Source organism: Mchenga conophoros, linkage group LG17 (genome assembly GCF_057382185.1).
Source record: "Mchenga conophoros isolate Kocher_MC1m ecotype Shallow Benthic linkage group LG17, M_conophoros_male_GT1.1, whole genome shotgun sequence".
Lineage (NCBI taxonomy): Eukaryota > Metazoa > Chordata > Actinopteri > Cichliformes > Cichlidae > Mchenga > Mchenga conophoros.
The window spans coordinates 38,683,628-38,695,637 of NC_140542.1; the positions used below are offsets into that span (position 1 = coordinate 38,683,628).

The 12,010-nt window shown below is 39.5% G+C and overlaps 2 protein-coding genes across 3 annotated transcripts in view; one reads left to right on the plus strand and one right to left on the minus strand.

Annotated features, from left to right (window-relative positions):
• The window catches only part of pars2 (prolyl-tRNA synthetase 2, mitochondrial), a 5,714-nt gene extending 5,347 nt beyond the window's left edge, over positions 1–367 (minus strand). For both annotated transcript variants that reach the window (XM_085252798.1, XM_085252797.1), the window contains exon 1: positions 207–367. The gene's annotated coding sequence lies outside the window, so the exon portion shown is untranslated. The remainder of the gene's footprint in view (positions 1–206) is intronic.
• Positions 368–9,271: 8,904 nt separating this feature from the next.
• Positions 9,272–10,861, plus strand: insl5a (insulin-like 5a). The gene is made up of 2 exons (XM_085252210.1): positions 9,272–9,518; positions 10,437–10,861. The coding sequence occupies exons 1-2, from the start codon at positions 9,347–9,349 to the stop codon at positions 10,565–10,567; spliced, it is 303 nt and encodes a 100-aa protein (XP_085108336.1). The 5' UTR covers positions 9,272–9,346; the 3' UTR covers positions 10,568–10,861.
• The last annotated feature ends 1,149 nt before the right edge of the window (positions 10,862–12,010 follow it).

Here is a 12,010-nt window from a genome sequence, read left to right on the forward strand (position 1 = left end):
ACCTCAGTAATTATATACAGGTTGTAGGGTTTATCCAGCCGGAACAGCCACGGGTTATTACACAAATACAGAGGACTGATAGCTGTTTCACAGTGCTGATGTCCCTGACAGATACATGGATGCTAGCAGGTTAGCTTGGGAGCTAATGTGAAAATGACCTTCTTCAGTTTGCACGCGATATCACGTATGCAGCAAGAAAGACTCACCTTGAGACCGATAACGAGTGTCTGACTGTCCTGTGTAAATTATATAACTAAATGAAAGAAGAGCGACATTTTTTACTAAGTTCGTAAAAACACTGAAGGTCCTGCTGCACTACTACATACTGCCTTTCTTCCTCAGCTACATGTCGACAGGCTAGTCTTCTGAAAATGCCCCCTACAGGCCCGGAGGGGCTCTGCAGCAGCAGGGGCAGTTTTAGCTCTGGCTGTACCGGGTTTATACTCTGACTCAGAGAGATTATGGATGAGATTTGTCTCAAAGCTGGCCTTTTAAAAACAATCGCCGTGAATGAAATCCAAACAACATAACAATGTTACTTGATTAAATGAGAAGAGGTGGGCGGGTCTATCCAAATATCAATAGTATCGAGACGAGTGATAATATCGATACTCTGTTTCTGTCATGTAGGTTCAGTATGTAGCACACTGACATGTGTTTAATATTTTTCAAGCATGGATATGTAGATAATAATTATTCAATAATTGCATAATACTTCTAAAAAGACGGGCTGTAAATATTTTTTCATGTGGACCTAATATGTCACATATTCTGTGGATATTTTCGATTTTTTTAATCTTTTAGTGTAAATATTATCCGTGCATAGAAAAAAAGGAACAGAAAATAGTAATTAATGTATGTCGACATATTTCTGCCTTATGGCTGTACTCACAAGGACTGAATCAATTTTATATAGTTAAAATTCACCAAAGTATAATTCTCACCTCCACGGGACAAGACTCAGCAGTCCATCTGTATCTAAAGGTCAAAGGTCACTCTTTCGAGGATGCCAATGTTCACATTTTGGACAGAGAGGACAGATGGTTTGAAAGAGGAATAAAAGAGGCCATCTTTGAACAGAGGCGGGGCTTACGACACCAACGGTCTGCCATCTATAATCCAGTTTTGAGTTCCCTTCCCAGACGCCTTAACGCCCACTCACATCCTGGGCCATCTAACCTCAGGAAATCACATGATAGGATGGAGCTAGGTTTCACAATGAGCTCACCCGAAACCTTGGCTGACTGTGACCCACACCCGTGTTCACACCTTGGCTCATGTGGTTAGGTAGATGATCATTAGGGGGTCCATGTCCCTCTTGGGGGGAGACACCCCCACAGGGTTTAAATGTGGGACTCTCCACCATTTGACCCTAGAAGCTTCTCGGATGAGAGGTGAAATGTCTTCAAGCAACTTAAAGAAGACGCTTTTCTTTCCAAGCTCCTTAGACCTTCTGTCAGTTTAAAACCATCCTAACTACCTATGAGGCTCTGGGGACAAAATGTTTGTGATCGTCACAGTATCTTATCACTTTCATCTTCTTATGAATTTCAATAAAGGGAACACAGACACAAGAATAAATCTGACGTAGCAGACAAACGGAGAATACTTTGAAGAGTATTAAAATAAAACTGAACAATATAGTTTCACGGTTCAAAGTTCTTTATTGTCACTCATAATGAAGAAACATGACAGAGAATTACTCAGGTCTGAGTTCTCATAGGTTAGAATGTTAGAAATAAGTAATGACCTAATTCAAATAATAGTAACAATTATAATAACTATAATAATAATAATGGCTTAATCAATAAGTCCATTAAAAGTGCATAACGCTAATTGTGAGTATTGAGAGCTATTCTTCAGCCTGCTGGACCAGATACTGCACAGCCTCCGGCCCGAGGGGAGGGCCGTGTATAAGGTGGGTGGAGTCTGTCATGATGCAGGTTGTTCTTTCCTTACATCTGCTGGTGTAAACGTCTGAGAGGTGAGGCTGTCATCTATCCTTAGAACTGCACCAACCCTCTACATGTTATTCTTCACTACAGTCGTGAACTTCCTCTGAGGTCCTCTCCAGACTCCCTTCCACCTGCCTTCAGTCTCACTGCAGATCACAATGCTGTGCAGAAACATCACAGTCCACAGAGACTCCTGCCTGATTTCATCTGATTTCATCTGTCCATCACCACAGAAAACAAGAAAGACTCAGATCTTCTCCCTGATGTAATCCCGCCCCCACCTTAAACCCAACTACTGCACACCTCACCACTGTCTCACAGTCCTCATACGTGTCCTGCAGCACCCTCGCAGACACAGTTCCTCTCTTGGCACCTTATCATTTGCTTTCTCAAGCTCCACAAACTTACAGTGCAGCTCCTTCTGACCTCTCAAAGCAAACATCCCGTCTGTAAGTGCTCTTTCTCAGCATGAAGCTGCTCTGCTGCTCACTGAACATCACATCTCTCCTTAGCTTCTAGTTTCAGCAACTCACGATGACTCATCAGCTTTACCTTTCTGTAGTTACTAAAACTCTGCACGTCACCCTTGTTCTTGAAAATCAGTCTTATGATTATAACTGCTCACCTTTGTCCAGCTTTTACACATACAACACATGTTTAATTTTTATCCTCATAACTGAAATTCTGTATGAAGCACACATTAATGAGGGTAAAATAACAGAGCCATTATTAATGCAAAGAAAATTAACTAATCCATATACAACATCATCAAAATATACAATTCTGTGACTATTTGTGATTAAAAACTAATAAATAATAAACTAATATATAAATAATAATAATACCTTTGTTCCTTTTTGCTAATGCATTTTGTCATGAACAGAGAAAGGAAGATGGCGCCTGTGTGTTTGGCATGCCGTCTGTCGCTCTCTTCTATTTGTTTTATTTTACTGTTTTTAGTCAATTTTGTGCAACATGTCAGCCCTGCATTGTTTTATGATCGCCAGACATTATTGGAAATAGGCTTATCTACCCAAGCTTAGTTTTTAAGTCTTTATTAAAAACCTATTTTTATTCTCTGGCTTTTAACTCTGTGGGTAACTGATTTTTTTTTTATTGCTATGTCTGGTTTTATGTCTGGTTTTTAAAAAGCGGTTTAAGGATATGGTTTTTACAGGGTACAGGGAAAAGGTAGAGATTTGATAGGGTGTTCTTGTCTAATATTTTCATGTGTGTGCGCATGCACGGGTTTGTTGGTATGGGTATATATGTATGTGTATATGTATGTATGTATATATATATATATGTAATTGTAGGTTGTGTATCCTCCAGGTGTTAATGGGGTTATTGAAAATGTGTATATGTGCGTATGTGTGTATATACGTAGGTATGGATAGATAGAAACATATATGTGTATATATTAAAAAAAAAAAAAAAAAAAAAAAAAAATTACACATAACATATAATGTAATTACAAGGAGGTATTTCTGTAGTCTATTGATACTAGATAGTGGAAAAGGGGTGGGATTAAATAAGCTTATGCTTCTTCCTGCTCCTTTTTGAACATGGACGTTATTTGGAGTTGTGGTTGCTCGTTTTCCTTTTGTTTGCTTTGTTCATTTGTCTCTTTTAATTCTATTTTTTTTTTTATACTTTTTCAACATGTTCAAAATAAAGATTCAATCAATCAATCAATGTGCATATTAGTATTGTACAGCACTTGTACAGGTGTGTTTTTAAAGTGCTATATAAATAAATAAATGATGATGATGATAATAGTTGTATTTAACTTGTTGTTTTTACTTTTTTGTTCTTTGTTTGTTTCGTATGTTCCCTTTGGCAGCTGTCTACAGGAAGGACAATTCACTATTTTTTATGTAAAAATGTATTTATTTCTGTTATTATCAGATTTCTGGCAGAAATAAGTCAGACTGAGTCAGAAGGTTTGGTAGATGTTCTCTGTTCGTTCATAAAACCTGGAAAAACAGAAGAAACTCCAAGAACAAATGAACCGATATGAGCTGGCTTTGGCTGCAGGGTTCCTCCACATCCCTCACGTAGAGACAAACAGGAAGAAGTACATATGAGAGATTTTATTCATGTGCAAATGCCATTTTTAAGAAGAATGCTACAAGACATTTAAAGCAAAAATAAGTTTGAAAGAAAATATGTCAACTTAAAGCAAGTGTGTTCTCACCTCGCAGTAGACAAAAGCTAAAGTATATTTGATTTATTCCCACTGAGCCCAAATCACAGGTTTGTGGTGATTTTACATAAAATCTAAAATCCATTTTGAGCTTTTTCTGTGTCCAAATCAAATTTTTCTATTTGAGAAAGACAAGACACGTTGGGTCATGAGAGCATCCAGGTGTTTATTGCAGACCTCACCCTAAACTAAAAGTCATCCATTCCTTTTTTTAAAAACTAAAATCAACAGAAACAGCTGAAACAGTCAATAGTCCTACATACACTCTGCTGCTAAATTCTGCATTACATTCAGACATTTTTACCTCAAATCAGAAAATGTTGTGTAAGTTCTGAGTTTAGACTTTACTGAGCTGAAAACAGGAAATCTTTCCTGTAAAATGAAAAGGCCGAGGCACCAGAGTGGAAACGAGTGAAGGTTCAATGGCCGGAAATAACATTTTTAATGAGCCATTTCATATTGACATTACTTCTCTTCCTCACTGAGTCATGCTATATATTTACACACCTGTTACATAAAATTTTACCAATAAAAACATATTACAAACAAAAAAACAATGAGAAAACACACTTTTCCAGTCTAGTTTTAAAGCTTCAGTACAGGACAGCCAAGAGGAGCCTGTATGAGAGAGAAGACTGTAACGGTGCTTCTCCACAGAAGCACGGTGACTTTCATCTTTTCTTCTTCTCTTCCTCCAAATCAGCAGGTTTTTGGTTGTAGAAGTAAAACTGCAGTTTTTTTATATGACGTTGATAATTTGTATGACATGTAGACATATAATAAACCACGTGGGCCTTTTCATATCAGTGATAACTGAAGGCAGCACTCGCTGAAGCGCTCCAGTCTGCTCCAGAAAAGCGCAAATGTACACTTTGTTTAAAGAAATTGTGTAAAAAAACCACGAGAACATGAATCTGAAGTTAAAAGTTAATGTTTAATTTGTTTCTAAAAAAAAGGAAATGTAAAAAATGAAAGTTGTGAGACTCAGTCCTCTGGGCACAGGTTCAAACATGGACAGATGATGGTTCAGCTCAGAGAGGAGGGAGGTTTTCCAGGATCCTTCTGTGATAATTTAACAGAAAACTGGAAAACATTATGAGTGCAGAAATACAACAAGTATTTGTTTGTGCTTGCCCTTATTTTTAACCTTTATGTGTTTTTATCTATATTTCTTTTCAGGAACAAGCATTGAAAACAAAGTTTTTAAACTAACAGCTCTCTCAGCCTCCCGGGGTGTATGTTAATGCACTTGTGCTGGTCTTATAAAAAAGTTCAGCAGTTTTAAACCTTTGTAGTCAGACACAGGCGACCGATGGTTGGCTAACATTGCAAATACACTAGAATTCACCCTCCGGGCGCTTTACCTTCAGCAGGACGCTGCTGAGGTCAGCTTTTTGTCTGACAGGTTCATATAGACCAAAGATGCAGTCTCCCTGAGCCAATTAGGTTTATGTCTGCTTCATCCGCTTATCTTGTGGCTCCCTTTGTAAAATGTAGTTCCCAGAGAAAAGGGCGACTGAATGTCTCCGTGAGATATGAACAATCCCATTAAAACAGATGTAATCTGAAAACATCACATTTTCCTTTCGGGCATTAAAGTAAACATAGAAGTCATGTTTTTATTGTCACAAAGATTCTGCGCAACGTTTCTGAGAACAAGTAAAAAAACACAAATGTCCAAAAACGTCAGACGAAATGCTGCGTTAGAAACAATTTAATGATCAATTAGTAAAGTAAAAGTTCAAAAAAGTTAAAATAGTATAAAATAAAATGTTGCACAGCAGAAAAGTTTCAGATGATCATGTGTTACTGGGGATGTAACTTCTGATTGGTTGGATGGAGAGAAAGGCACGGACGTTCAAAGCTGTCCTTCACATGTGTGCAGTGATACCAAGGTAATGTTAGTTGCACACCTACAACTACGGCTGTGAGTTAAATGTAGAGGCAGATATATTAGCCTTCAAAATACATTGCATATAGCAATAGTTGTTATTTCATTCTATTAATTAAAAATGTAGATTTTAAAATTTTATGACATATATATGTTTTAATATCTCCAATGATGACAGAGATTTGATCTCAATCGTCACAGTTTCACTTATATCAGCAGCTGATGTTGGATGTTACAGGCACGAGTATCTCTCGAGGCTCAACAGGAAATGACTTCTCCAAAACTGCTGCCACAAACTCAGAAATGTGTAAAATATTATCATATATTGTGATATAAAACAGCCCAGTCTTAAAGTTTAGCTAGGCTGTGTCCACGAAGTTTTGAGCACGTAGAGTTGGTTTTTCTTTTAAGCCTTTATTCAACCAGAAAAATGTGACTCTATCCCTTTTATAAGACAGACAGTAGTGCAGTTATCGATGATAACATATTCTAGGTAAAACGGAGAAGATAAATAAATAGCCTCATAAATAAGAAAGCAAAGCAAGCTGCCTGACCCCGAACGTGCAACATACACTGGTGACCAGTGTTGGTCAAGTTACTTGAAAAAAGTAATCAGTAACTAATTACTGATTACTTCCCCAAAAAAGTAATCCCGTTACTTTACTGATTACTTATTTTCAAAAGTAATTAATTACTTAGTTACTTTTTAAAAACACGATTTACAACCTGAATAGGTGATAAAGTGATAGATCTTTCAGCCCAATTCTACTTTTTCTGCATAATCCATCATACAAAATGTAATCAGATGGAAAAGTCTCTTTTTAAAACTTGTTTTATTAGTTTTAATCTTTTAACTTTATGCATCAAGCAAACATTTAATTATATGCAACATTCTCTGACTGGAAGAAATTTGTTTAATATTTAAACCTATTTTCTGCACATTCCAGCACATAAAATAAAATATTTTTTGTGTTTACACTCAGTCTTTCAAATAGATGCAAGTAAAACACAGCAGAAAATAAATAAAGTCAAAGACTCAGCGGTCCTGTTGCTCTATTTTCACCTGTAAAGCAGGAGTGGGGTAGGCGGCGGTTTACCCTGGTGCAGGTGTGCCGCGGTCAGTGGAAGAATCCGCGAGTTTCTCTGTGAGTTTCCCATTACATCGTAGCTACTCGGTGCTTGTTGGAAGTTTAGGGGTTTTTTCGCTGTAAAAAGAAGTTTTCTTCCCACGCACAGCGGACACTAATGTTTTTGTCACTTTGTATGGAATCAAACTCAAAGTAAGGTCAGTACTTCCACGCTTTAAACGCTGCACGCTCATACTCTCTCTGCACTCGATATATTATCCACTGTTGATCTGCACACAGCTGTTGTCATGAACGTCGCACTTGCTTATGTCACTGTCATGAGACATTCTCGCAAAAAAAATCACTGTTTTAGTAACGCAGTAACGCAGCGTTCCTACGGGAAAGTAACGGTAATCTAATTACCGTTTTTGCAATAGTAATCCCTTGCTTTACTCGTTACTTGAAAAAAGTAATCGGATTACGCGTTACTGCCCATCTCTGCTGGTGACCTTTAAGATTTGCAGTTAATCTCAGCGCTGCGTGACAGACAGAATCCAGCTTGTGTAATCAGTGTGACGATGCGTGCACGCAAATGACGTTGCCATTTGTTTCTTAATATCCCGATTTACATGTCAGGGACAGTAAACCTCCAGTTTCAGAATTTTTGTACAACCATAATTACAAAATGTGTAAAATGTGAAAATCAACAGAATGCAGCGATGTGCAAATCTAAAACATATCAAGACGCATCAATTTGTTGGTGCCATACAAATAAAACGGGAATGAATTGAATCCTGCTGCTGTTGCAGTATCTGAAGAATGCATCGACTTGCTGAAATATTCAAGGCCTCCCCTGAAGGATGGCAGCACATGTTGCTCTAAAACCTGTACATAGCTTTTAGCACTGATGTTGCTTTTCCAGATGTTCAGGTTGACTGTTTCATGCGCACCTTTGACTTTGAACTGAGTGCTGATGAAAAGTCAGAGGGTCCCTCCCCTCTTTGGCGCAGAGGACGTGTCGTCCATGTTTTCTAAAAAGAATTTCAAATTTCAATTGACCTGACCACAGAACAGTTTTTCACTTTACCACAGTCTATTTGTCTCACCCAGCAAAGGTGGCGAGGTTTATGCATCATCTTCACACATGGCTTCATCTCCCATGACAGAATCAGGTTCAGATTCTCTCATTTTTTTTTAAATTATCTTTTGTACTGTAGACAGATGAGGTGTTCAATGTTTTCACAGTTTTAAGTGTTCGGCAATTTGTAGACACACATTGTTGCAGATTGGTGAAACGCTGCCTCTCTAAGATGCTACCAGCCTAATGAGTTGGAAAATGAAAGATTATTATTTCTTGAACAAGGTCAAAACACCGACTTCATGTATAAACTGTTATAGTTACTGTATCTCCGTGTGTCCTGCAAAAGAATAAAGGGTAGAGTTTGCTAGTATGGAATTGCTCATCAGACAGAACCATTGGTTTGGTTTGGATGAAAGATTAAGAGTTAGAAAATACTGCTTGATTCTACTATTTGAAAAATATTTTTATGTGTCTGTATATTTTTTGTTGTTTTCTGCTGCTATAACTACGCATCATGCCCATCTAACATAATTTCATATCCTCCGCTGTTAATGACCGAGCTGAAATGTCACATCGCACCATCAGCAGCGCCGTAATGACCGCATGATGGACTGTCAACATTGACTTGTTTCCTCTTGTATGACCCAAACTGCTGTAAAGTCAAAGACAGACGGGCCATCAGAGCGTCGTAAACAGAAGAAACATCTGTTTGATTCGAGGGGGAATCACTTTGCATCCCTTAATTAGCCATGCAGAGTAGTGAAGGTCAGTGCAATCATGGGTAATGGGGGGGGGGGGGGGGGGGGGGGGGGGTGCTAAGGGGGGGCTGCACCATTGCTAATGTGATTGCCGGCCGAGTTGTAAAAGGCTCATGCTCGTAACTCTAATTTAGATGGCTGAAAATGGTGATGGTGGAGATAACCGCAAGCACAACAAGTTTTGTGTGTGTGTGTGTGACTGGGATGGGCTAAGGGCTGGTTAGAGGGAGGTGGAAAGACACTCTGCATCAATGAAGTCAAAGGTGGATTGAATCTAATATAAGGAGGATGCGAGCGGCGGATCAATAACCGAGAGAGCGGCAGGATAACAGACAGAATCAGAGAACAGCTGTGGTGGGCTTGGAAGAGCAACAGTCAGATATCCAGCATGCGTGCTCTGGTGGTTTTGCCTCTGCTCTTGTGCGCAGTGGTGTGTGTGGATCAGGTGAGAGCGCAAGTGACGGCAATGAAGCTGTGCGGTAAGCAGTTAATCAACGCCATCTCCTACACCTGTGGAGCGTCCCGCTGGAGGAGGTTCTTCAGCGAGCCAGACGTGGATGGTGAGAAAACTCTGCTTTTACTCATTTCGCACAACAGCAGGGACGCGCTGTTAGTAGCTGAGTTTCTTTCTATAGTTTCATTTGCTACAAGTTTAGTGGTTCAGACTTCAAGAAAGAACGATGCAGAAAAAGTCAGTAACAAACTGTGTATTTACCCTTTAATTTATATTATTTAAATTGCAGTGAGGGTGTAACCGCGTTCAAGAAAAAAATAGAAATATCATTTATATCACTTTAAAAAAATGGCATGTTTTCGAGTTACCATCTCAGTGCAGTTTGCCCACACAGTACTTCTTCTGTATCTGCTTCTGAGGCTTAAATGAAACCCAACACAAGCTAAAGTTTGTGCTTTCTAACCAGACTGCCAGTTTTTGCTACACCTCATGTGTTATGTTATTAATTCACCGGCTGACGCGCAGGGCTTCTCCAAACAGGTGTTTCCCAGCACAGCGACGCACAGTCTGCCAGAGGAGTCAGCAGCTCAATGATTAAATGCTGTAGCTGGCGGCTCCCCGGGCGTCTTCTCTAATACACCACACAAATAAACCCAGTTAGCGTGTCAGCCGTGCTGATCGGAAAGCGTAAAGTGACACTGAAGAAGACAAATAAGACCGAGCTCATCCGTGCAGTCATTTAGCGCTTCCTTATTTAAAGGGAACATGGACGAATTACACAGGATGCGTCTGAAAGCAGTGCTTCATCAGCTGCACTTGTTGAGAAACACTGTCGGCTAAAATGAACTGCTATAGAAAGCATTTACTGGAAGTCATGTTTAAAGTAAGGTGAACAGAGTTTCCCGCACAGTTACATTCAGATTGTAAGGTTAAAGTTACACTATTAATGCGTTTGCAGAGGACCAAGTTAAAGGCTTAGATTCTAAAACAGACAGTGTTCATTGATGTTTTGTTCTGCCTACAGGGGAGCAGAGCAGCTTGGAGAAGTTCAGCAGTTTGGCCTCAGAGATGACCAAACGGGATAATAACATCTTCCTGGCCAACATGTGCTGTCAGGTGGGCTGCAGGAAGACCGACCTCGCCCACTTCTGCTGAGGACAATCCTCTCACTTTTTTTGTTGTTGTTGTTGTTGTTGTTAAAGTGACTATAATGACTGTGTACCTTGCTAAGAACCAAATCTGACTCACGTGGCGAACTGTTTTGATCTCTGTGCAACTGTTAAACTTTGTGGAAGTGAATCTGGATGAGCATCTCTGAACATGTTCCTGAACCCGAGCTGTACATGTGCGACCATAAATAAATGTTTTAAAATCAGTTGTCTTTCTTGCAACTTTCACCTGTATTTGGTCATTTTTTTGCTGCTTTTGTCAAATAAATATTCTATTATAACACCGGGATTCAATTCTGCAAAGGTTTGTTTGTTTTTTACTCCAAATACTGGACAACGTGTGAACGTATCAAACTGGATCACTAAGACCCCCCCACGCAAAAGTAAGCAAGTATGTACACAAGTACATGAATAAGTAACTAAACCAGCTGGCAGAGCAGGGCCCTATTTCAAGAAGCCGGTTTAGAAAACTCAGAGTGAAAAACGATACTCAGGGTTGAGTAACCCCGAACTGTCCAACTCGGAATATTCGGTTCCAGAAAGGCTGATAACAATTAGTTCAGTCAACGCGGAGTTGCTTTAACCCCAAGTTAAGCGCGCGCACGAGGATACATAAAGCCCTGATTAGTGGAGCACAGATTAAGCGAGTCACCATGGAGACGGAGGGAAAGAAGGCACGGTCAATGTATTTTACAGCGCTTGAGGCCGAAATTCTGATGGCAGCATATGCCGATAACATGCAAATTTTGCGGAAAAAAAGTTACACAGCCTCAGCTGCAAAAGAAAGGGAGCATGCATGGCAAAACATAGCCGACAGAGTCAATGCGTGAGTGTTAATTTAAACATTGATCGAGGGATTTCCACCCATTTAACACGTTATTTTATTATATTTTATTTTTCATTTTATACATTTTATTTTGTGATGTGATGTGAGCGCAGGTGCAACCCAACAGGCCCCAAACGTTCCTGGCAGCAAGTAAAAATGAAATCTAAAAATATAGTCCAAACAGGTAAGGTGTAATTGTATTATGAGCCATAGTGCTTGGTCTGTTTGTCCCATGTAAATCAATTGCAGTTAGAGGCTACATTAATTTTCTTTCTGTAAGCACTTATTGAAATTATCTGAGCACATTACAAGTACATATTTGCTTACTCTGTATGCTCAAATGTGACCCGTTATAGCCAACAGAAAAAAAGCGGAGGCCCGAAAAACAGGTGGGGGTCCTCCACCACCACCACTCACAGAGGCTGAGCAGTTGGCCCTCAGCCAAAACAGTGGGCGCCCTGTGGCCGAAGGCATCTCTGCGGGGACATCCTCTGAGTCAATAACCCCGCAAGACACAAGTGCCTACATAGGGGGTAAATTCAAAATAATACATGATGTGCATACATCCTTTCTTCACAGTCACCTTTGCAGTGCTACTCATTC

Coding starts and splice junctions, on each gene's coding strand:
- insl5a (XM_085252210.1), top strand. CDS start 9,347: ATGCGTGCTCTGGTGGTTTTGCCTCTGCTCTTGTGCGCAGTGGTGTGT. Junction 9,519..10,436: donor CAGCGAGCCAGACGTGGATG/GTGAGAAAACTC, acceptor TTCTGCCTACAG/GGGAGCAGAGCAGCTTGGAG.